Raw genomic sequence first — 23,841 nt, forward strand, 5'->3', positions numbered from 1 at the left:
GAAAAGTTTATTCTTGTAGGTAAAAGTTCTCCAGCATTTTGACATTCATCACTTTTAATACATCCTGCAGCCAAACAGAGGAACAGTGGTACCCAGCCTCCATTAGGCATGAGTGTCTGCTGCCTGCAGAAATACAGCGTGCACCATGTGAGAGCAGCACATCTCTCCTAGCAGCATAAGCTCCCTCTCTCACTGTACACGTGAGCCTTGACGTTGTGTTTATCTGATGTCAGACAGATCAGATCCAGAGCTCAGCACCCAGCAGCCAGTTGCTGTAGAGCCAGCTGATAACTGCCACCAACACCATCATCATGTCACGTTATGCAACACTGTGAGCTTACTGTAGCAGCTCGATGCCCAGTGTTTACCCTCTATGCACAGCTGTTTAAGAATACAAGGGTGAATGAGCACCATGCATGATTACTTTAATTATATATATATATATTATATACAATACACAATACATTATATGTATATAACTTTAACTTTAGAAAGAAGTCTATTTTTTTTCATCTGAAGTCTTTTTTTTAACAAAATGTAAAAATAATGATAATAATAATTAACAAACATAATATTTTGTATATTTACTGTTTATGACCAAGTGATGCATCAAAATGAATGCAGTGCATTATTGTATTATAATTGAATCCAGCAGGATACAAATATCTTTGATTTCTCTCAGGATATCTGAGTTGTGGGTTTATGCATGAGATGATTTGGCAAACAGGTGAGTCTGCAGGATTATTTGTAACCTGTCAGCATGAGAGGAAATAAACTATTTCATTCTCATAACTTTTAGTATTCAGTTACACACCAAAGTGTAGCCCAGTGTTGTAGCTTTCAGTAACAGTTGTTACCGAGGAGTTATGACTTTTAGATTTTAAGCTAAACATCTCCAAGTGAGAGGATCACCATCGGCTCTCTGCCTGTAATGCTAGTACAGCAGTCCAGTTTATTTAATCTGTATCCATGCAAATTTCTTTCACACTACAGTAATAAAAGCTATTAGCTATTATTTAGTGGGTCCCTCTATCTATTCTGGTTCTAACAGTATATAATATATTCTGATAGCTTTATAGATTTGTCTGAAGACAACAGAGTTGGTGGTTCTGTGCCACACCCTGAGCTCTGAGCTCAGCTGTAACTCTACAGTGTCTGTCAGAGAGAGCTGTGGCCTGTCGTCATAACAACGTAATAAGCACTTCAAGTGTCTTGTTGATAATCAAATGTAGTACATGCACACAGCTAGCATACACAAACATGTAATATATAGGACATAAATGAGCTTCATGGATATGTTCATTTTATCTGTTTGACCTTTGACCTTCTTCCTCCAGTGCTGTGGCCCGATAATGGACTGTATTTCAGCTGCTAATTCAACTGTTTCAGCTGTCATTTCTGCTTCTTACAATGATGTATTCAACATGTAACCATTTCAGCACATTTAAACACCAGTTTGAGAGTTAAGTAATTCTACCACTGACTTTAGCTGAGGCCTCAGCAAGCAGATGTCAGCCATCTTCAACTATCTCCGACCATTTCAGTTCGATCATTTAGCATTACCATGTTCACACTGCTGCTCGGCAAGAACAGCAGCTTTTCTTGCTTTTTAACATCAGCAACTAATTTTCAGATGGTGTATGTACATAACTATGTCAGGCTCTCCATGCCATTCGTACTTACAAAAACATATTTAAATGAAAAATTATCAGCAGCTTGATATGAAGATATCAATACAATATTTCAGAAAACAAAACGGTACAGCAAAAAAAAAAAAGGTTTGAGAAACCACTGAACTAAAGAACTAAAGAGAAAAGAAAATACAAGCAGCATCTCAGAAAATTGTATTTAATGTAGTTCAACAAAACAAAACACATACAAAAAAACACTGCATGCTGAGATTAACGTAAGAATCAGGACTTCATTTAAAAGAAGACATTCAGCATTCAGAAAATAATATAGAATCAAGAACCAGAATTATAGATCAAGATCTATAATCTCTTGACAGTCTACTGCCAACACAAATTCAGGTGAGACCTTATTTTAGAGGACTAACACAAGCCCTCCCTATAAATTTGAGGGGAAGGATAAAACTTCATGGGAAATTAATGTGATCAACTCTACCTTTCATCTTCAAAGCTAGGCTGAGAGCGTGAGCATGGCAGTTCCAGGAGTGAGGGAGGTGTCTCTCCTTCCTACTTTGTGACTCAACATATTAAAGCACATCCAGAAAGAATCCATGGACGAGGAGGAGAAGGCAGACACGCCGAAGAAGGCGAGTGTGGAGTTATGCAGCACTGCACAATCACACAGCTCCACACAAAGCTCTGCACACACTGTAGTACATCCTAAACCTCATGACTAATGGATGATATTTGCTCTCAGCCCCTTCAACTCATTCACAGCATCTGAAGCGCTCTTCATAGGAGGAAATGCAATCTTTTTTTTTCCATCTAAATTAGCCTTGATCAGGCTTTTGCTTGTGTAATCTATAATCATAAAAAATAAAAAAACAAGAAAAGAAAAGATGTGATATGTTTTAAGTCAAACAAAATAAATGAATGAGTCACAACTAATATTTTCTGGGATTTTTGCCCCAGATTTGCAGTCTGTAAAAACTGTATACTGCATTACCATAAGTATCTCTGTCTCTGGGGACAGTGAGAAGATGTGTCCCACATTTTTTTAAAAAGGCCGAACTCATTTAATTCTTGATGTATTCTCCAGATCACAGGCTGATTCCCATGGTGAAAAGAATTCTGGTCTTATACATGAGTAAAAGTGGCAAAGCCATTACTTGGGAATATTTGATCACACATAAAAGTTCTATAAAGTATGTGACAGTATGAGTTAAGTATTATCAGCAAAATATATTTATTCTTTTGGTTGTTTCCGTGTGCTGACTTGCACCTTATTTTCTTCTCAGTCTCATTTCAGTCATACATTATCACATTAAGGTAAACCCTCTTAGTAGATAAAAACAGTTAAACAAAAAACACATTTAACCATTTTCCATTATGGAGTAGAAAAGCAGTCCTCTACTGACATTTTATGCTATTCTGAAACATGTTCCAGCTTTTTATTATTCAGTACACAGGAAGCCAAGCAAAACATTACAACAGTACCATCATATAACTGTGCAAGTCAACCCATCATTCACCTCTTAAACTAATGGCACCAAAATCCAATGAACAATTCACCAACGTTTTACTTTGGTTTCATTTGAGTGAAATATCATTAAATTCTTGCTTTAGACATCAAACAAAGTTCTTTGAGTGTGCGTGATATTTGGATGCACAGCAGCCTGGCAGGTCCGTGGACTCTTTGTGTCAACAAAGACAAACAACACTTGCTGTATTTTTAGAGGGTTTAACTGTGGGTGAGCATTTAGCAGCTAGGACAGGGTCATAAATTCCTTCCAGTAATAATTCTGCCTCAGATTCCTGCACATATGTTTTTCTATTTATGTGCCATAGATGTGTTTTTTATTTCCTTATGATGTTAAGATGATGTGGTTTGGTGCCCCTTTTTTTGAGGGCCTCTGAAAGCCATTCAGTAGAGTGAAGGTAGGACATTATGCCACCCAGAATTTGTTCTTTAATGCACTGAAATAAAGCTGATGTTAGTACATCAGACTTCTCTTGCAGCTGATGGCTCTGAAACTGGGACATCTGTTGCTGTAGCTGCTGTGAAGTCTTGACTTTGCTCCTCTGTTGCAATCATTGCAATTTATTGTAAAACACACACCAATTCCATTTAGAAGTCAACCCTTGACCATAAGATACAGAATCCTTTGCAGGAAAGACTTGCTGCTTCCATTCAGTTGCCCACCTCAGCGTGGTGACGCACCGCTTCCCTGAAGGCGTACTGACTCCTGCCATCTGTTCAAGCTTTTTCTAGCTGTGATATCATTTTGACAGACACTTATTTCCAGAAAATACCCTCAGGATTAAAATACCTGTCCACCTCCAGGATTCCCACTCCATTGCTTCCTCTGAGTGAGATATATTTCATGAATGTGTTGCGCTGCGTGGGCAAGGTATATGGAAATGTCATCTCTGGTCTTTTTACATGATACTTGTAAAAAAAAAAAGAGAATATTGTGAGAAGAATTCATAAGTGTTCCTTGAGGGGGGAACAGAATTGCATGTGTTTAACTTTTGGCTCCTATTTATTTAACTTGAGAAAACTTATGATGAGATTTAAAAGAGTGGGTAATATGGTAACATTGGATATTCAAAAGTGTCATTAATAGAAAAAGTTCCAACAATGATCCAGATGAGGAGGTCCATTGAGGTTTATTAAAAACTCATGCATGAGGAGAGAATCATACAGTTACCAGCAAATCTGAAGAGTTAAGGAGGATAGGTGTGTCTGTTTCCCATTGTCAGGCCTTGCAAGGACATTGGGAAAATTAAAGAGGTGTTTTAGTCTCTTAGTTCTGGGAAGCCCTCTGGCATACAACCTGATCTGCTCATGACACAAGCACTTTTCTATACTGGTTAAGTCTAAACACGTTGTGAAAAATGTAATGATAAATTAAATAAAAGAAAAATAAAATAAATTACCTTCACACTGTAACTGGTGGTGGTCCAATTATGCACATTTACGTTGACCAAATATTGTAAATTCAGCCACTTTACATCACAAGCTTACATGCACACAAGCTTTTCCTCAAGCCTTAAAATATCAACTCAGGCCTGTAAGTCAGTGTCAGATTGTGGGAATGTCAGCAAGCATGTATCATGATGACTGAAATAAGCTGAGTGAACACTGTTGCTGCAGGATGAGCATAAATTTAGACTGTTTAGAAAAGATCCAACTACAACAATAACACAAATCCTGCAGCCAACTTTAGTACAAGACCTAAATAAAAACAAGGAGTCCACAATACAAACACTTCAGTGAGTCTCTTTACTGACAGTTTCTTCCTTTTCACTTTATTTTCTTTAAGAAGAAGAAGAAAAAAGATGCACTAGATGAGATTCTACAAACTTCCCTTATCTTTAATTCCCCTAATGTGGGAGGAATCTGAAAAAGCTGAAGTTTAAAGTAATAAAAGTCCTCCCTAAGGAAGCTGGAGAGGAAAAAAAAGCCATGCACAGCCAGCATCATCTCCAGCATTGATGAATGAAACAGACTCTGAGCTCTCAAGTTCAAAGCTGTATTTATTACTCTGTCTTCTCCTCGGTAGATGATGGAGTCTGCAAAGCATAAACTCTTTAAGTGAAGCAGATCTCAGTGTATTTGAATGACTCATTTCCACTCCTGAAAGTTATAAAAAAAAATTCATTGTTGACTCAAATGCTACGCATGGTAATCCACCACACCAGACTCAATCACAAGCAGGATAAAACATAACAGATCTAAGTGGGTGCTGAGCTATTTGTACTTTGACCCCCCAGATAAATAATTCCTGCTGAATGCTAGGAATGCTCTGAATGATTCAGCATTCTCAGCGGGAGCTGGCAGAGCAGAGATCCATCACGCCACTACGGCAGTCTGTTGGCAGCCTACTGGCACCTGACGCCCGCTCTGACATTGTAAGTCCTGGTGCAGGCAGGGCAGACACAGCTACAGGATGGAGAAATAATACTGACCCTATTCTGCCCAAAGCATCAAACCAATTAAGAGAGAGTCAGAGAGGTCATTATGAGAATTTTAGTAAAATAAGTTATAATTATTCTTTAAAATATCTTGCATTTTTTTTCTATGACATAAACAAATTAATGAGTTGCTGCAGGACTGCAGATTTGATATTTTTCATTTAATGACAGGAACAAAAATTCTTGTGTCCCCGAGTCAGCTGCAAAGACATTTCCTTTTTGACTAAATGCCAGGTTTTTGGTTGTCGTTTTGTCTTCTCTCCAGCTAAACAAATTACATTGAGGTTAAGAGAAATGTACTGAGAAAAAGAAGTCAGCCTCTCCACTGAACCATCATTATCCAAAACATCAGCACCTCTAAACTGCAGTTGTGGCTAAATCTTCTTCACTGCACACAGATAACCAAACAAATCAGCAAACGTTCATTTTCACTGTATTTAACATTGTTCAACATGCCACAACATGAAGAGAAATGTGAATAAAAAGAAAACATTTCAGCCAACTGGTGGGGTATTAATATTAGGATGTTTGTTTGTGTGATTTATTACTTGTGAAGAGGAAAAACGGAGGCCTTGGTCACCTCTGATTCTCAAATGGTTCAATCTCTGGCTTCCACAGATGACATAGCCTCTCCACATTGTTATGCCTCTGCTTGTTGAGTCACAGAACAGCAACACAACAATCCACAGAGCAGCACGTTCCCGTTTATTGGGCAGGGATCAACACCTTGACCCTCTGGCTGAAACACAGTCATTATGACTTCTCCTATGACCTCTACAGTACAAAACACATACATCGATAGTAATTCCCAAACACTTAATTTCCATGAATGCAAAGAAACAACACAGCCAAAGCATTACAGTGCATCAATAGCCAAGTGCAGTGTAATGAACCAATAAGGCCTTATGTAACAGTATAGTTGACTATTGACTGACAGACCAGCAGCTCTAACAGGACCTGATGAGTATTTTACCAGCTGTTTATTTGCAGGATTTGTAGATTCTTAAACAACTGTGCACAAAGAGCTGCATGTGTATTATTGTGGCTCCATCACACAGAGAAGGTGTCACTGTGCTTTGAATGCAGGTGCTGTTGCCATGGCAACAGTAGATGATATTGCTAGAGCGAATCATGAGTTGACTGTCCATTCAATCGCTGCCTTGAGATCAGGTCCTAACCCACTCAGAAGCCCTTGAGAATAGTGTCCCAGCAAAGCCACCCTGACCTGCAACTGCAGCATGGAGCTTGTTTGTACTGAATTTGATATCTACTGCCTCTCAGTTTTCTTTGTGACACCCATATCCTCAGGCCTTCCACTTAAAATTAGAGGACAGCTGTCTCTGGATTATCTTATCCTGCAAAAAGGGGGAAATGAAGCAAGGAGGCATTCTGGGGTTACATAAATTATTATTTTGAAGAGTGTGGATATTGTGGCAGTGGACTGGCAGGTAAGAATAAGTGTTGCTTGTGTTATGGTATCAATCTGTCAAAGAGAAGGGATCATACTCCACCTCCTGTCTTAAGGCATCTTTTTTTAGGGCAGAGGGAATTAGGGTTATGTATAGGTCAGAAGTTAGAGGTCAGGGAATGGATGTTATAAATAAGGATGTGTTTGGTTTTAAATTTCTTTTTGTATGTGTGTGTATGTGCATATTGTCTTTCAAATCCAATTTGAGTGTTTTTTATTGAAGCTGCAGCTTTGGTAGCTGTGGCCAGAAAGCAATTAGGGTTTATGACCAACAAGATTCTAAGTCCCCAAAGAGGCTTTTTAGTGGTGTGAGGGAGTGTGTGCATATCTGTGGTTCTGTATCTACAAAGGGTATTTGTTCACTTGTCACTTGGAATGTTATTGTATTTTTATGTTTATGTCCTCATACATTTAGTAAAAGATCTGCAACGAGAGCTCCTGCAGTCTATTTACAGGAGTGTCCCAGGGAGTTGGACTGGAGCTCTATGGAAAATATACCCAAACCTCTTGTGGGTGTAAACATGTGGAGGATTTTCCACCAACTGTCATCCTTGCACATGAATTGCATCTCATGAAGAGGACTGTGCCACTATCTCCTCAGAGAAAAATAGGTTTTAGAAATATTTGTTCACACCTATAACTGAGGGAGGTAATGAAGATAGAAATCTCTAGTTCATCTTATTCTGAGCCCAACTTGCAAATACATCAACATGCAAGCGTGCAGTGTTTAATGAGAATGTGTGAGGCCGTCGTTACTGCTGGATTATTGATGGATCTGAGCTTCTTCACTATGCTCATTTCTGGCTGTCTCATAAGGAAAGAGGTATGCTTACTCACCTCCAGCCTGGGTGACAGTAGGGTATGAATTACCTTCCTCAGTTCCCCCTTGCTGACACTGCAGCTAGCTGCCGGCAGCAACACATTTTAATATGGAGACAAATCTGGGGAGGATTGGGGTGTGGTGGAAAGATGAGAATAATTATGTGCATGCATAAATGTATTTGTGCATTTGGGTTGCTGTGAGGGATTTTGTGTTGGAAGAAGAGCCAGAAAGACAAAAAGACAAGCAAGAGTGGTGAAACAAAGAGGAAGGAGGGAAGAGGTGAGTGTGAAGATGATGCTTACTGTTTCAAAATCAATAATTAAAATGAGAGATGGTCCCTTAACTAAATCCAACCTTAATCCAAATTAAGCCAAAATGTGCCTCTTCCACTCAACAGGAAGTGCAAGAGAGTGTCAATACTAATGCATCTTGGAATGTATTCAAACAAAACTTATATTTTGCTCCATGAATGCACAAAAATACACAGAATGAGTCCTGAGCTGACATGCTTCAGTGATGTACTGTAACTGCTGAACAATACATACTGTGCCTTATCAGCTGACAAACACACTCATACCTAAAGAGGGTTAGACCTTAGTTAAACCTTGTGCAGGTTAGAAAATGTTTTATATTTAGGAGGTTCAGTTCTATCATTGGCTTTGTTCTTTTCAGAGGATTTGTTGATAATGTTAAAAAAAAAATTAAAATAACCCCAAACTTATTCATTAAAGAGACTTTAATTAGCATTTCCACAGGGATATGGAAACACAAAGTATACTAGACTCAGTTTCCTGACTAAAACTAGTCACTAAATACATAAGAAATCCAATTAATCAAGTTTTTTTAAACATAAACTCTGAATCACTTATTTACACAGGTAATGGAGAGCCCTTGATTTGTAAAAGCACGTTTTTGTCAAGAGCACATTTCTGAAGGATTTATGCTGCTCTTCATTGTGGGGGAGTTCTCTGTGCAAGTCAGTCCCTTTAGCCTCACTTGGAGTGGGAGCTGTGCTGGAAAGTTCAGCAGTGAGTCAGATCTATTCATTGTCAGCATTGGATTTACCCATTGCTGCATCTGTCTCCTCTCCTATTTGGAAAAGGATGGCATGGTGCCTTGGGGTGACAATGGGTAATCCTTTGCAGATGCAGAATTTGAAGTATCTCAGGGTGTCGTTTAAAAAATACAGGGAGAAGGGACTGAGCAAAGGTTTGGTGCAACTTCTGCAGTGGTGTAGTTGCCTTAGTGGAAAAGAAAGAACTGAGCCATAATTTAAAGCTTTCAATCTACCCACTTGTCTGTGTACTTACCCTTACTTATGGCCATGAACTTTGCTTAAAGACCAAAAGTACAAGACTGTAAAGAAGCAGATGAAATTAATCTTTTCACAGGGTGGCCAAGCTCTCTGTTTGAATCTGAATGAGAAATTTTGAAGTTCTAAACTAGATCTGTTCTCTTATACATCCAGAGGTGTTCCTTGAGCCTGACGAGGAAAAACTTCTAGGCTTTTTAGAAGTCTAAGGTATTGTTGACCTTTGACTTAAATATATCTTCCAGGTGGCCTTGAAACATTAAAGAACCCCCCAAACTAGTGGCCAGAGTTAAAGGGCTCCATGATGGCAAAATGACAAATAGGGAAAAACAGTGTTCCATACAATGAGCATAGATTACTAAATTGTTCATGGCTCAGATTTATTTTGGAGTTTCTCTAATTACTTTAAGGAAGCTTAGTCTATTTTACAGCATTGTGCATTTTGCTGCTTCATAAACAACCTGCTGCTTTGGACGTGTAGTGTACCGGTGTAGAAAGAATTCACCCCTTTGGAAATTAAACACACAGGAGGCCTGGCTGAACTAATATGCTCCTAATAGTTTAAAGACTTTCACAGTAAATCCCTTAAAAGTGTGTCTTGACAGGCTTCTTTGCTCCTTCCTGAGTGAAACACAACACTGCAATGGGCTAAGCAGTTTGAAGAATGTGTGCAAACATATATGCATGAATAGATAGATTTAAGAATTCAGCACAAGGCATGTAGTGTTTAGCCAGCACACTCCTCCTCTGAAAGATAATATCCAGTGTTATACTCATTTGTTTGGACAGAGCTTTCTATTTAATAAATAAAGCTGACTGGCATGCAATGGGTCCACTGAGCCAACCAGTATAATCAGTAAATGCATCTTTAACTTTCTAACTTGGACAAGAATCAGACTTTTGTGAGAAAATAGCCAAGCTCAACAAAATCTATAATGAATTAACATAATTAACTAAATGGATGAGTTGGGAGCAGTTTTCCAGCTTTACACATTGCTGAATGTTCATTCTGATTAGCTTAGCTATGGAGTTTGCTTTTTTTTTTTTTTAGATTAGAAGTCATTTTGAAACTATCTGTCTAACAATCCTGTGTCAAATTTTATTCATCCTCAAAGTCCTTTCCGGTAGCTCTAACTTGTCTTGGTGGAGGAGAACCACAGACTGACTTTGAGTGTGATGACGGGTGTTTAAATTGTTCTGTCTGCAGCTCTGACCTGGTCAGGTAATAAACACTAATCTCAGTTAATTGCAGGCTAACCACATAATCGTGAGCAGCTTGGGAGAAAGAAACTCAGTAATGAGACTGGAGCCATGACATGGCCCAGCTGACTGCAGAGACCCTGATATGTCCTTTTGCATTTATGAGCACGGATTCTCCCACAACTCGGGAGTTACCATGCACGAATCTTCATTTTATATCACAGGAGTGGGTCAAATTTTGCAAAGTGGAGGAGACTAAATAACCATCTCTGAACCCAGTTGGACTTACAACTGGCAGAGGTAAATAATTCTATCTTTCTTAAGTCTTACTTTAAGGAAAAGAGCCTAAGATCATGTTTTACATAAACACCTCCTTTCTAAAAAGATTAGCCTGCACTAGATTTTCATCTGAAACTATTTATAATAATAAACATTAGAAGAGTTTAGTGTAGCGTTCTACTTTCAGCATCCAGGTCATTATGATCCCAACTCTACCACACACTGAGACGAAGGAACAGGCCACACACTGGCTTCAAGCCATCTTTAACCTCCTCCACTCTAATATAACCCACTCACCATATGAGCCTCTTTCAAGGGTAATGAGGGAGCAGACTGCTCACTTCCTCTGTCTGGACAGCAGGTTTTCCTATATACAAAAACTCTGCAACACAGATTTTAATCACAGGCATGTCTCAACTTGGGGGGTTATTAGAATGGGTGGGCAGTTGTCTTGGGTCTGTGTCCATGTCATTAGCTCTGTCCAATGTATGGGTGCACACATACAAATTTGTATGTGTGTGTGAAGTTATATATAGCAAGAATATGACAAATTTGTGGAGATCAGATATCTGCGGATTCTCTATCACCCTCACGTGTTAACATTTTATTTATCATAAATAAACTGGATTGAATTTAACTTGATAAATATATTTCCTACTACATGATGATGTTTCACTGTCATGTGTTGCAGCAGATGATGTATTTCACCTGCTACATTTTATTTCAGTAATTATCTCATTTTATTTAGAATTTATTAGTCTATTGTGATTTTATTATTGTGTTTACTATATAATTTATTTTGCTATTGCACTGCAGTCACTGTTGAGAAATGAAATTTTGTTCTCTTGTGTACCCTCAATAAAAAAATGACAATAAAGAATCCTTGATCCTACATGGCAATCTATGCAGTTTACAGACGGCTGATTTTCTTGCATATAAAAGACACAAGCCTGGAGGATGGTGTTAGTTTACTGAGTTCCATACATCATTAATTGAGATTCCTCCTGCACATTTTTTTTGTTTGTTTGTTGTTGTTTTTTTTTTGTTTGTTTGTTTTTTTGTGTTTTGTTGGTTTTTACAATATTTTTGCTCTTCTGTTTCCTTTGTGTAGTGAAGGGAGTACTCAAATACCTTTTAAAAGCATAAGTAAACAGACAAAAATGTACTCTAAATATTATAATTTAAAAAATGTTGAATATAATATTAAAATTAAAAGTATTTGCTGAATATACTGGCTAATGCAGTGGTCTCAAATATCATTAAATGTGCTGACTCTATGTATATTTTAACATAAAAATACAGGCTGTGCTATTTTAATTAAGAATGATACAAATTATGTTACTTGTAACACTGGCAAAATTTCATAGCAGGTGTTACTAATTTGAAAAGTTATTGTTCTTATTGAGTTTACCCACAGTTTACACCTGGACTTTTGATTCTGTGAATCAGAATTAAGCTTTTTTAGATGTGACTGGCAGAGTTAAATGCCATCAACAATGTTACAAAAAAGACTGACTGCAGAATCCATTTAGGGTATTTTACCACCAGTTAGTGCTGCTGCTGATGCTGGTACTGCAGCTGCAGGTAAATCCCATAAAACCAAACATTTAAAATGATAATGGCCATTGAACTATCCAGTATACCGCTTATTATATGGTAACTAACCAAAGCAACAAAAGAAACTTCACACAATATTTCATTTGAATGATTTTATTGTCCTATCATGGCCTCTGCCAAGTAAAATAGTCCTTTTAGCAAACAGAACAATAAAGTTGCAGGTGCAACATGTTACATAAAAATTACCATGAATTTTTATTATAAGTGAATGGACTTCTTTGGAAATTATATGAAAGATGTGAATCAGAAGCACAAAACCCCTTGCCTACAGCCGTGGTCATTATAAAGAACAGGATAGCCCATTCAATTCAATAGAATTTTCTACAGTGATCTGAGGAACCGTATAATAATACAGTTCCTCAACTCCACTGGATTTGCATTGTAGAAAAGTAGTAGAAGGTATAGACCAGACATTTGCTGTGAAATGTAGTGAATTACTAAGAGTCACAAGTATCTGTGACTTAAGCTACTTAAGTAAAGTACAGATACATGCAGTAACAACGTATTTGTACTTCGTTACATTTTACCACTGCCTTTCACTCTCCATTCCTAACTTTTCTACATTAGGCTGGATTATGAGTTTAAAGTATAGTTAGATTTAGATGTTTGTAAATTTTTGAGTTGTAACCTTTACAACTCAAAAACTCAAGTTTTAATTAGTAATGGTCAGACTACCCTCAGAAAATAAAGGATTCCCTCAGTGTAGTAATGTGTGTGTCTGGTTGGAAATCACTGGTCTGATTCATGTAGACACACAGTTGTTCCTATTACTTCATTTACATCTGAACGCTCTAACTTTACAATGCCCAACATGTCTATATTCATCAGCTGCCATCCCCAAGGCCTTTAATTTTTAGTGCTCAAAACAAGAGTCTCCAGGGAACCAAGAGACCTTGCCTGTCACAAATGACTGATTGGATTCGTTGTGACAGCCATGTCAGCGCCCCTCCCTAGACTCTCTGGGGCGATAAAGCCAAGGAGGTGAGAGTTTGTCACCAGATTGACCCACAGTATAAACCCTCCTAATGGTGTGTCAGAGGTGACCTTCTGTGGAGTTCAGGGGCCAAGCTTTTAAAAGAAAAACATCAAACTCGTGGCATCCACACACTCCTCTCGGCAACCTGATGCCCATCTGGAAGCTAACACATGCACACAGTCATACACACATGAGTGGAAAAGAAAGCTGATTTTATATTCGGTTCAGGTGTATTAAAGACACAAATTAAACAAAATGTCTAACATCTAATACCGGTGATCCAAGTAAAATATAGCTTACGTGATTATGGATGGTCCTGAAGGTGCTGACTGGTACTTTAATCTGCAGGATCCTTGAACCTTATGTAGAGGACTAAAGCATTCTGTGAGGTTATCAGGCCTCCATCTGCTCAATTCCCACTCACTCCTGCCATGTGTTTATGGGTCCTGCTTTCAGTCAGAACCCTTTCATCTGAGCGACATTTCAACATTGCAAAAACTAACTTTGATTACTTTTAAATTACTTCTTTTTACAAAGTTTGGATAAAGTTTGGGATTTATTATTGTTAATTAGATTTCTGCATTGCATCAGTATGGAAAAGCAAACAGAAATAGCTCTTGCCTGTGAGACAAACAGGTATTAAAATGTAGTTTGGGATACATGACGGTGGGGTTAGTTTACAGAACACTGGCCACTCATTCTGCAGTGGCATTCATACACAGAGTGTGTACATGGAGGAAGAGCTAGTGTTTAAAAAATGACCACAAACAACAAATAACCCTGGCTGCCAGATAAATTAAAGTTTCTGAGATGAATCTATCAGTCAGGTATGTAATTCAGCTCCCTGTGGAAAACATGACACTGGTTGGCAAAGGTAGCTTAAAGATGCATGACTGCTAGTCTCTGAGATCTGACAGCACATATAGACCAAGCTGTCATATATATATATATATATATATATATATATATATATATAAAGCTTTCGTCAAAGAAATTGATAATATCTTGAACTTCAAAAGTGAGATTTAAATTCCCCCAGCCAAGGGTTTTTAAAAAATGCAGTCATGCAGAAAGTCAAAAAGACATCTAGTGAAGCAGAAGAAAGATTGAGTTCCAGCTGTATATAAAATTGATCCTTTAAAAAAAATGTTCTCTGAAAATTGAGGATTATGAATTTATGAGGCAGTACACATTCAGGTTTCAAGGGATAAATTTTTGATTATCAGACACAGAGCGATAAAAATGAAGGCCAATTTGCATGCAAGGCTGTAAGCCCCTGAAATAACTTCTGAGCTCTTCCCTTGGGCAATTAAATATTAGGACACTTTCTCAAAAGAAAGCTGCACCTTAGGAAAATATTCAATGAAATATTTGTCTGATCCCATTCCCAATATGAAATTGCTTGTAAAACCAAAACAATTACCTCCTGAGAAATTATTTCTGGATAAATCTACACTTCTTATGAGAAAAGTAGGTCAGGTAATGAAGTTCTTGCATCTTTTAGAAGGAAAAAACAATAGTTTACAGACCAAGGTTCAGTCTAGACATGAGACAGGAAAGAGAATATTTAATAGCCCGTGTTAATGGTCAGGACTACTTTTGATTCCAGCGATAGCAGTCAGGTCTTTTTTCATGCTCTGTTTGCTGCTAACCACCAGCCACAAGTGCAACCCACATTAATGTTTCTGATAATGTGATTCTGGTGACTGAGAACATTCAACCCCACTGCATTCACCCCTGCTCACATTGACACACAATAAAACTCAGGGAAATAGATGAAAACTTAGGTGGGAGGATTTAGAATAATGTGAGCAGCTAGCGGTGTTCGTAACCTTCGACCATCATGATAATGTGGTGTATCAAATCCTCTAAATCACTGGCTGGGTCCTCAAGATATTCCTTGTTATGCTGAGTTTCCATTTATGAGAAGAAAGCATGCTGCAGTGTTTAGTCTACATAATGTCTAAAACAACAATTATCAAATAATTTTTACAGCTTTATCTAAATGGACAACATGAATGTTACACAGGAAGCCATGAATCCCAGGAATTAGTCAAATTAGCATTTCTTCTCACCAGACTTCAGGGTGGATGAATGAATCACTATTTCAGCAAAGAAACCAGCATCTCCTCCATCTTGCCTTGTGGCTTGTACCAGTTGTCAGTTTTTACTCCACAATGTTTCTCTGTGTTGTGTCTTAAGTGTGTCGATCCCAAGTCTTTTGTTGCCTCTTATGTCCACAGTATGTATCAACTACAAAAATAATAAATAAATAAATTATTAAATTAATAAATTAATAAATTAATAAATTAATAAATTAATAATTTAATTTAATTTAATTTAATTTAATTTAATTTAATTTAATTTAATTTAATTTAATTTAATTTAATTTAATTTAATTGTGCAGGTGAGATTAAAAACTCCTTAATGGGTTGTAACATATCTCACCTAAACATTCAAAATAACCAAAAATTCAACATTACTTAACATTGCATAAAAAAAATCACTGAAATACAGTATAGTACCAAATAGATGTATGAAGTAAAAAAATAAACAAAAAATGGCATAGGCATTTATGTATAAAATGTGCATAAAGCTGTATTTATGTTTCATAATTTCTGGTGAGATTGGATTTACAATTACACACCCATGCTTCAGCTGTCTGTGCATCCAACACTGTTTATGAAGCTAATACTCTTCTTTTTGTGCTTTACTTTAACACATCAGCAGAATATCTTTACTTTAATAATCCTACTGTAACTTCATTACCAGATATATTTTAAATCACATGTATGGAAATAAAAATTAAAATGTTTATACTTTAATAAAGATGCAGATAAGTGTGGGTACATATTTTGCAAGTCCACAGGCCTGCAGACTTGTACCATATTAAGAGTCTGTGTGTTTTAAACCAAGCTTTCTACTGTGAGCACCATAAACACCATGATTCAGTTCAGGTATATGCAAAAGCTTGTAAGTACAGATAAAGACAAAACTGAAAGTCAGCTTCGGAGTATGATGACGGTACAAAGTACAACATGATTCATGATGGCTAGAGTTTACATTAACGACAGGCAGCAAAGCAGCTATGGAAAAGAAGAGGAAGTAACACCCTTTTCTGAGTACTTGCTAATGTCTCACACATATTCACCAAGTCTTTGTCTTGCCAGCCATTGTCTCTCAGAGAAATGACAATGGTCACCATCTCTTTGCAAGAGTGTCGGACATCTGTGAGAAAAGAGACCACTTTCTCTGGGCTACTTCCTTTGTGCCAAACTCTAAACAAACAAAGCATTGTGCTACCGCGCTGTTACTGCCACTGATGTCCATAGACTGTCCCTGTTTATAGACTTAATTGTGGCTTCACACAGCTGAAGACTGCTAATTGTTAGGACTGTTGAAAACCAATGGGTAGCCATGTCCTTTAAGCATTCATAGGCTATTTAATGGTTTGTAGCTCAACTGAATAATTTTTGTCTTTTTACTTTTAATTATTGCAATGTATGGTGAAATAAAACGAATGAACTGCTCAACATAAAGTTATTTTTCTATGACATTAAAAAATAAAGCTTTACCTCACTTTCTTTCCCAAACGCATAGCATGACTTCTATTATGGATTATCAACCTTGTCATGAGAGTCTTTGATTAGTAATAGAATAAATCAAAGCTACACATGTCCGAATTTGCACAACTATATCAAGGTTGCTCAGTATTATGCTAATTTAGCCCTGTATATGTGCCCAAACAGCTCTCTGATTGCACTGCTTCTTCCTCTCCTTAGGGGTGCTCTTTATATCAGAAGGTGTTGATTAGATAGTGGTCCACACTCACATTTGCAATTCCGGGTACATTCTCACATTGCTGTGCACTTATAGTTGTTCTGCAGAGGGAACTTTGCAGACAAAGTGCTATGATTTACTGTTTGGTATAAACGTTTGTCTTTTGTGTTTTTCTTTATCATCAAAGGCCTATTAATACTTTTACACAATCTGCCACATTCTTGTAGATCCTTGTTGAATTTTTTTATTTATTATTACATGTCATTATTATCCATCCTGGGTCTCTGGGAAACCTGTTTTTGTTTCCCATTTTGTCAGCAGGATCATCTACCTTGAGAAAATTTCAAACTCTTAGGACATAATTGTGAGAACTTATTTCTGGCCTCTTAACAATAGAAAATAGTCTGACCCCAGGCCACAAATTTACAATTAAATTGCTCATTTCTGGAGGTGTTCGAGCAAACAGAAACCTTGGTTACTCTCCGAGCTTCATCTTGTCAAGTGCTTTGTTTAATTCAGCCATGCACTTCATCCCGTGATGACCACTTGGTGAGTGCACTCCACACCAGAAGGCAATTGGCTCCAGCCTTTGGTCTCAGTTTGGCCGTCTGTGCTAAAGTAGCTGCACGCTCCCACAATAACAGTATTGACGTCACTGGCCACCGTCGGACTCTTGCCTCCTTCAGGTTCTCCTCCCAAGCTCCGATTTTGGAATGCCACTGTTTTGAACCTGAATTGTCCAGGACGACAGAACAAACACAAGAACATAATGATAGTTTATATTTGTCAATAGAAAATAATAGCTATTTCTTTCTGAAAGTGTAAACAGAGGATGTGAAGCTTTTAAAAACAAGAACGTGCTTAACACAAGAGATTCCTCATATCATGGTTACTCAATTCAGTCTTACGAGGGCCACAATCCAGCAGCTTGTATTGCTGCTTAAACATACCCGAATCAAGTTAAATGGATTGAACAGCCTATCACGTTTTGCACTATGACTCGTTAATTTGAGTCAGGTGTGTTGGAGCAGGGATACATGGAAAACCTGCTGGATTGCGGCCCTTTTAGGGCCGAATGTAGTAGCCCTGCCTTATATAAACCACCAGGCTTTGTTAGAAATACTGTATAACAAAGTCCTTAACTTGGTCACGTAGTTTTTGCTTGTCATTAACAAAATGCAGTGCAGGGTTAAGTTTTAGAAAATTATGCAAGACAGACCATAAAACTAGTATAATACAATGTTAATATAGTAATAATAATACTTGATTAATCTCAAAATAGGAAATTATTTTAATGATAGCTGTTCTGAACTAAAGCTGTTTAACAAGTTTGGTTTGAAGACTGTAATTACTTTAGGGATAGACACTAAGTTATAATCAACAAGTGCAGTTAGCTCAGTTTTTTGTTTTTTCCAAACCCAAATTCTGGACTATGGGCCTCACATCATCACTGCAAACAGTAATAAAAAAACAACAACAAAAACAGAAGATGATTATTTTCTCAGCTGTTCTTATTTTATATACACAAGCATCTGCAGACCCATCACGTCAAACAGCAAGGGTCTCTTCTGACTAAGCTAGTGTTCTTTTTTGTTTCATATTGCATGTATAGACCACACTGACACAATTTGTGGCTGTTTTTCAGTTCATATCATATTGTTTCATTTTATATCTCTTCAAGGCCCCTCTTTTCCTATTATTCAAATAAAGCAAGCTATGTTTGTGATATCTCTTAGAAGTATTTTTATGGCTTTGTCTCTTCTAATTCCCTTTCTTGCTTTTTTGTGTTATGTGTATGATTTTTAAGTACATATATTTCTGAAAAGATAAATTAATGACTTATTTATTGTTGTAATTATAACAATAAAATATTTTGTTTAAATATATGGGAGCTATAATGCTATTTCATGTTGGATGGTTTAAAACAATTACCTTCCCTTCTACAAGACTTTTGTTGACCGCATTTGACACCTTGCAACCACTAGCAGAGTAAATAACCACACACGCACTGTTTTCTGTAAAAATAGTGATTTGGTGTTCACTTATTAGGCAAAACCTTGACGACAAGAATGATGAAGAATGCGTCCGAGTGTGTCATTTCCGACAGTCCTTGAACGAAGCAAGCTGCAAAACTGCGAGAGAAGCAGTGATTGAAGGGAGAGTAGAGCGGCGGTGGCGACGACGGCCATCTTAGAGCTACCGTGGTAACCGACACTCATCTTCTGGATTTTATTTTTCTTGTTAGAAAAACATTCCGCCTGACTGAAGAGGGACGAAGAAGGCTGTGTTTGGCTTCGCCGCGGTTGAACTCGAAGTCGGGATGCGGTTCCGAGGGAATAAACAATTTGCATCCGCTGTCGGACTGGTCCTCGGACTGTTATGTGCGGTGGAGGCAGCTAAAGGTAACTAAGCTGGGATTTATATCCCGTTGTCTTGTTTGCCCGTGCGCAACTGACAGGTTTTCTTCTTCTGCTTTTTTAATCATTTGGACTGGAAGTGAATGGTTTCTCTGAAGCCTCCCGGTTCTGTCTAGACGCTGAAGGTTAAAAGAAAAAGGTTAGCTGGGCTGTGCGGTCCAGAGGGATGCCTTCTCACTAACCTGTTCAGGGATGGTCAGTCCTGTCTGGAGCCGCAGCGGATTGATGTTCCCGTCGGTAGCAAGTGCATCCCGCGATATTATCTCTTAATTTAACCTTAAAACAATAAGAAATGACATATCATTCACTAAATTTAGTTTAATCTCAAATCTCAGTGTGCTACTTGCGAGATAATATCAAGGGTACAAAACGACCCCCTTCTGTCATCTGCATTTATTCTATTTTTGGGTTTGTTCTAGTCGCTTCTTCAGACTCATTTTCACAAAGATTAGAAATATACCCCAGGTTTTCTACATTCATTTTACTTTCACGTGTCACACACTCCCTGTATTTAAGTTTATTTATTTTTTAACAGATTTTGGAAGTATACCCGATTCTAGTCTATTGATATTTGGTCGCGCAGCTTATTCTTCCATTATAAGATTTAATGTGTGGGTTTGGCAAGGTTTTGGTCGCACCAGGACGGGGCTCTGTTGGCTGCGCATTGCAGATCTTCTTCACATGTCCCTGTTCTGTCGGTGGATTTTAAATATTAATGTGCTGTGAATCAGAATAAAAAGAAGCCCTCAGTGGGTCTGGTGCCTGCTTACAAGTAGAAACTATACAAGAACTCAAAGTGTTTCTGTTCCCATCTTTTGCAACGTCACCGATGGACATGTCTTTATTTGCTGCAGGGCGGTCCTCCTCCCTCCTTACAGCAGCTCCCTCCCAGCTCCAAAACACCCCCCTCCCAGTCTAAATTCATAGACTGCGTTTTAACGTTGAACTCACGAGCTTCCTGATAAAGGGTGTGTAAAGACAGGTGCATATTATTAGTTACTCGCCGTATCAGCATGCCTGGGCAGCCACCAACTCTGCAGGCAACTGACTGTTGTGTATTTGGTGTTACACCCATTTTATGTCTCATAAAAAGAGGAAAAAAAGAGACCAAAATAAATAAATAAAGACACACCCACACAAGGTGAAAGGGATAAAGGTACCCATTACTGTCTGCACAAGGGGATTAATCCCAGCCACTTTTTCCTGGTTTCCATGTCACGCAGCTGAGAATGCACTGCAGTAACTTAATTCTCTTTCCATCAATCAAAAGGAAAAGGCCAATTGCACTTAGTTCTGGGTGGTGTGTGAATGTAGCTTCCTCTAATGGAGACCAGTGTGAGTAAAGTGCACCTGCTACCTTTCCTGTTCCTATCAGGAAAGAACACCTGTGAAATCAACACCTTGTTGAGGGCTTATCTTTTATTAAACAAAGATTACCTGTTTTTGTTTTTTTTTTCCATCATGTTACTGCCTTATTACCCATATATTTTTATTATCTGCCATCTGGTGGCAAACCAGGAAGCTAAATGCTCCTGATGGTGTTGTCTTGTTGCTCTTCAAGGATCTATTATATATATATCTTTATAGAAATTTGGATGCCATTACTAAAAAAGGTTCATCATAAAGGGTTGGAGCACATCCTGTACTGTGTGATAAATTCCACTGCTAGAAGTTAAAATAAATGATCTCCACTGTTGTTAACTATAACTACTCTCCACTGCTTTAAATGATTTTTAAGAGACACTTCAAGGGTTTTTCATTAATTCAATATGCTGTTTGTCACTTGGGCTCACCCATGTAATTTATTTTTCTTTTTCTGATACCATGAGCAGCTGCTGGGTGTCCTCATGTTCTCGAGTCAAACATTAGTTCTGCAGAGACGCATGAGCTTCCCCTGTGCACACAATCAGACAAAAGAAATGCTGGCTGCTGGGAAGTTTCTTGGCTCATTCATCATTGAATTAAGTTAATTCTACTCGACCAAATTGGATGCCCTGCTTTGTGTGGTGCTGAGATAACATATGCATTCTCCTCACATGGCTGGGGCATATTACAGGTCAGACACAACAGTTTCCTCCCAAGCCTCCAATCTCTGTAAAGTCTAAGGTTACTTGTAATTGCGTGTGAGTTATACTTGAAGAAATGTCTCGGGCAATATTTTTATTTGTCAACTATTGGTCAGTTTATTTTGTTTTTATGTTACATCACAAACAGTATGGCTACATGAATACATGTCATCAAGTTTCTCAATTCACACTAAATATCTAATATATTATTACTTAAAATAAATTATTTAAAAGATTTGTTGTTTACCAGTAATTGAAGTCATCTGAAAATATTATGACATATTCATTTACAGCCAAAAAAAAAAATTTAAAAGGCAGTATTTGCTGAAACCTCTCACCCAACTTTTGAAATGCTCTCATACCAAACTAATTAAAAAGTGATTAGACCTTTAGCATCTCAGAAACCAGGAAGAAGCCATCTGAATAGCCCTTGAGAAATATGAATGCTCAGATTTTCTACATGCTGCAGAAACATCAAGCTATCATTGATCAGTGTGGTTTTAGTCCTGTTGGTATTTTATTGCAAACAGAAACTATGTGCTTGTTCGTAGTTGACAATGACAGCATTGTTTGCCTGTTCTCTGCAGCTTGAATGACACTGTTTAATGCCATCGTCAGTTTACATTCTTCTTTTTTCTCAGAAATGGCTTAATTAAATGTAAACAAAACAAAGAATAATGGCTAAAATCTATAGATAGAAGAACTTTTAAAAGTTTTGCTCATGTTTTACTTGTCAGAAGTTAATCAGCCGATAAAACAAGTCGAGACAACGTCAGCCCTCATTGTTACCATAGATCATAAATACAACTCAGGAAACTTAGACCTCTAATGAAACTATTTAATCCTAAAAATGTCTTGCTTTAGTTCAGGTTGAAGACAGTTTGAAATGCACATGTCCTGCTCAGGAGTGTTAAAAGATTTAGCAAGAATTCCAACAAGTACATTCATGGTTACTATAAACTCTGTTGTACTAACGTACAACTTGCTATTACAAAAGTGCAAGGATGATCTGAGCCGTTATGTGCGTATGACATCAAAGTTGATTTTATCTCTGTGTGTGTATGTAAGAGTTATGGTTGTCCATCCATTAGCTAAATCTATTTTAATCTTTAGGGGGTCACAGCTGATGCTGGGCAAGAGATTCACTGTAAACAGTTCAATAGTCCATCACTGGACAATCACACGCAAGTTCGACAACTATGCACGATCTCATGCTGTGCATGCCTTTGGAGAGTAGGAGGAAGTCCAGGAAGGTACTGAGACAACATGAAAATGCTACATGACAAGAAGACTGAATCACTGGACACTGTTTTCCTGTTATAATGTTTAGATGTGTGGGAGACTGGATAAAATTAGCTTTAAGAGTGGTTATCATGGTATTAAAAAAAAGAACAATTAAAAGCTGCACAACAAGTGCAGACACATCACACCTTCTAAATGATAACCTTTTGTTGGTTCTGTCCATTTCAGCATAATCAAATTCTTTGAGTCGTGTTTCTCACTGGATTTTACTGAAAATTGATATATATTTGTTGATATATCAACATATAAAGTTCCAAATGCTAAGGCTCTGCTCCCACAACTCAATTCATACATTTTTCCAGAATTTATTCAGAGATTTCTCAGAGGAACAAAAGGCTTTCAGGGTCGGGATCTTACGTCACAGTATGGTCACTGTTCAAAAGATCACAATTCAAGTCCCTCAACAATGTGAATATGAGATAATCTCCAAGTGCTAAGATGGTGAAGAATTTCTATTTGGTTGTTTGCCACTCATGTTATGAAACTACTGGACTCAATTTGGGTCAGTGGTGACTTTCCCCTGATTGGTGCGTTTACCAGCTGAATAGAGTCAGTGAACTGTTAAGAAAGGGTCATTGAGTTGTGAATATTAAGTTGGCCAGATGACTGGGAAGTTGTGTCAGTCATCAAGAAAGTATTTTTATTGTAATATTGATGAGCTTGCTTGATGACCAATTTTTTTCTTCATTTTTATTTGTTTTAGCACAATATAATAAACCAACCAAATATACAAGCAATCTAGTCACAACACAGAGTTTTTTCTGAAAGAAGTAGCAGAACTGAAGTTGAACGCCCTTGCTCACAAAAGTGGAACTAATGGTGAAGGCCATTGTGTTAATTCTGCAAGGAAGTGCATTAAAAATCAGAGCATGCAGTTTTTAATTCGTCTAGTATGTGCGGCTTATCTGGCTGTTACCTCCTCCCCTCAGTCCCATCGCTTCCAGAAGAAAGGAAAGTGTCACTGTGGAGCTATTCACATTTGGGTGTGTTCACAT

At 37.7% G+C, this 23,841-nt stretch overlaps 1 protein-coding gene across 4 annotated transcripts in view; it reads left to right on the forward strand.

The window, feature by feature from the left end:
• The first annotated feature begins 19,207 nt into the window (after nt 1-19,207).
• clstn1 (calsyntenin 1) overlaps nt 19,208-23,841 on the forward strand; it is a 33,728-nt gene continuing 29,094 nt past the window's right edge. For all 4 annotated transcript variants that reach the window (XM_042004037.1, XM_042004039.1, XM_042004038.1 and 1 more), the window contains exon 1: nt 19,208-19,463. In XM_042004037.1, the coding sequence (XP_041859971.1) occupies nt 19,382-19,463 (82 nt within the window). In that variant the 5' untranslated portion in view covers nt 19,208-19,381. The remainder of the gene's footprint in view (nt 19,464-23,841) is intronic.

The sequence above is a fragment of the Melanotaenia boesemani genome, chromosome 13, assembly GCF_017639745.1.
Source record: "Melanotaenia boesemani isolate fMelBoe1 chromosome 13, fMelBoe1.pri, whole genome shotgun sequence".
In the NCBI taxonomy this organism is placed as follows: Eukaryota; Metazoa; Chordata; class Actinopteri; order Atheriniformes; family Melanotaeniidae; genus Melanotaenia; species Melanotaenia boesemani.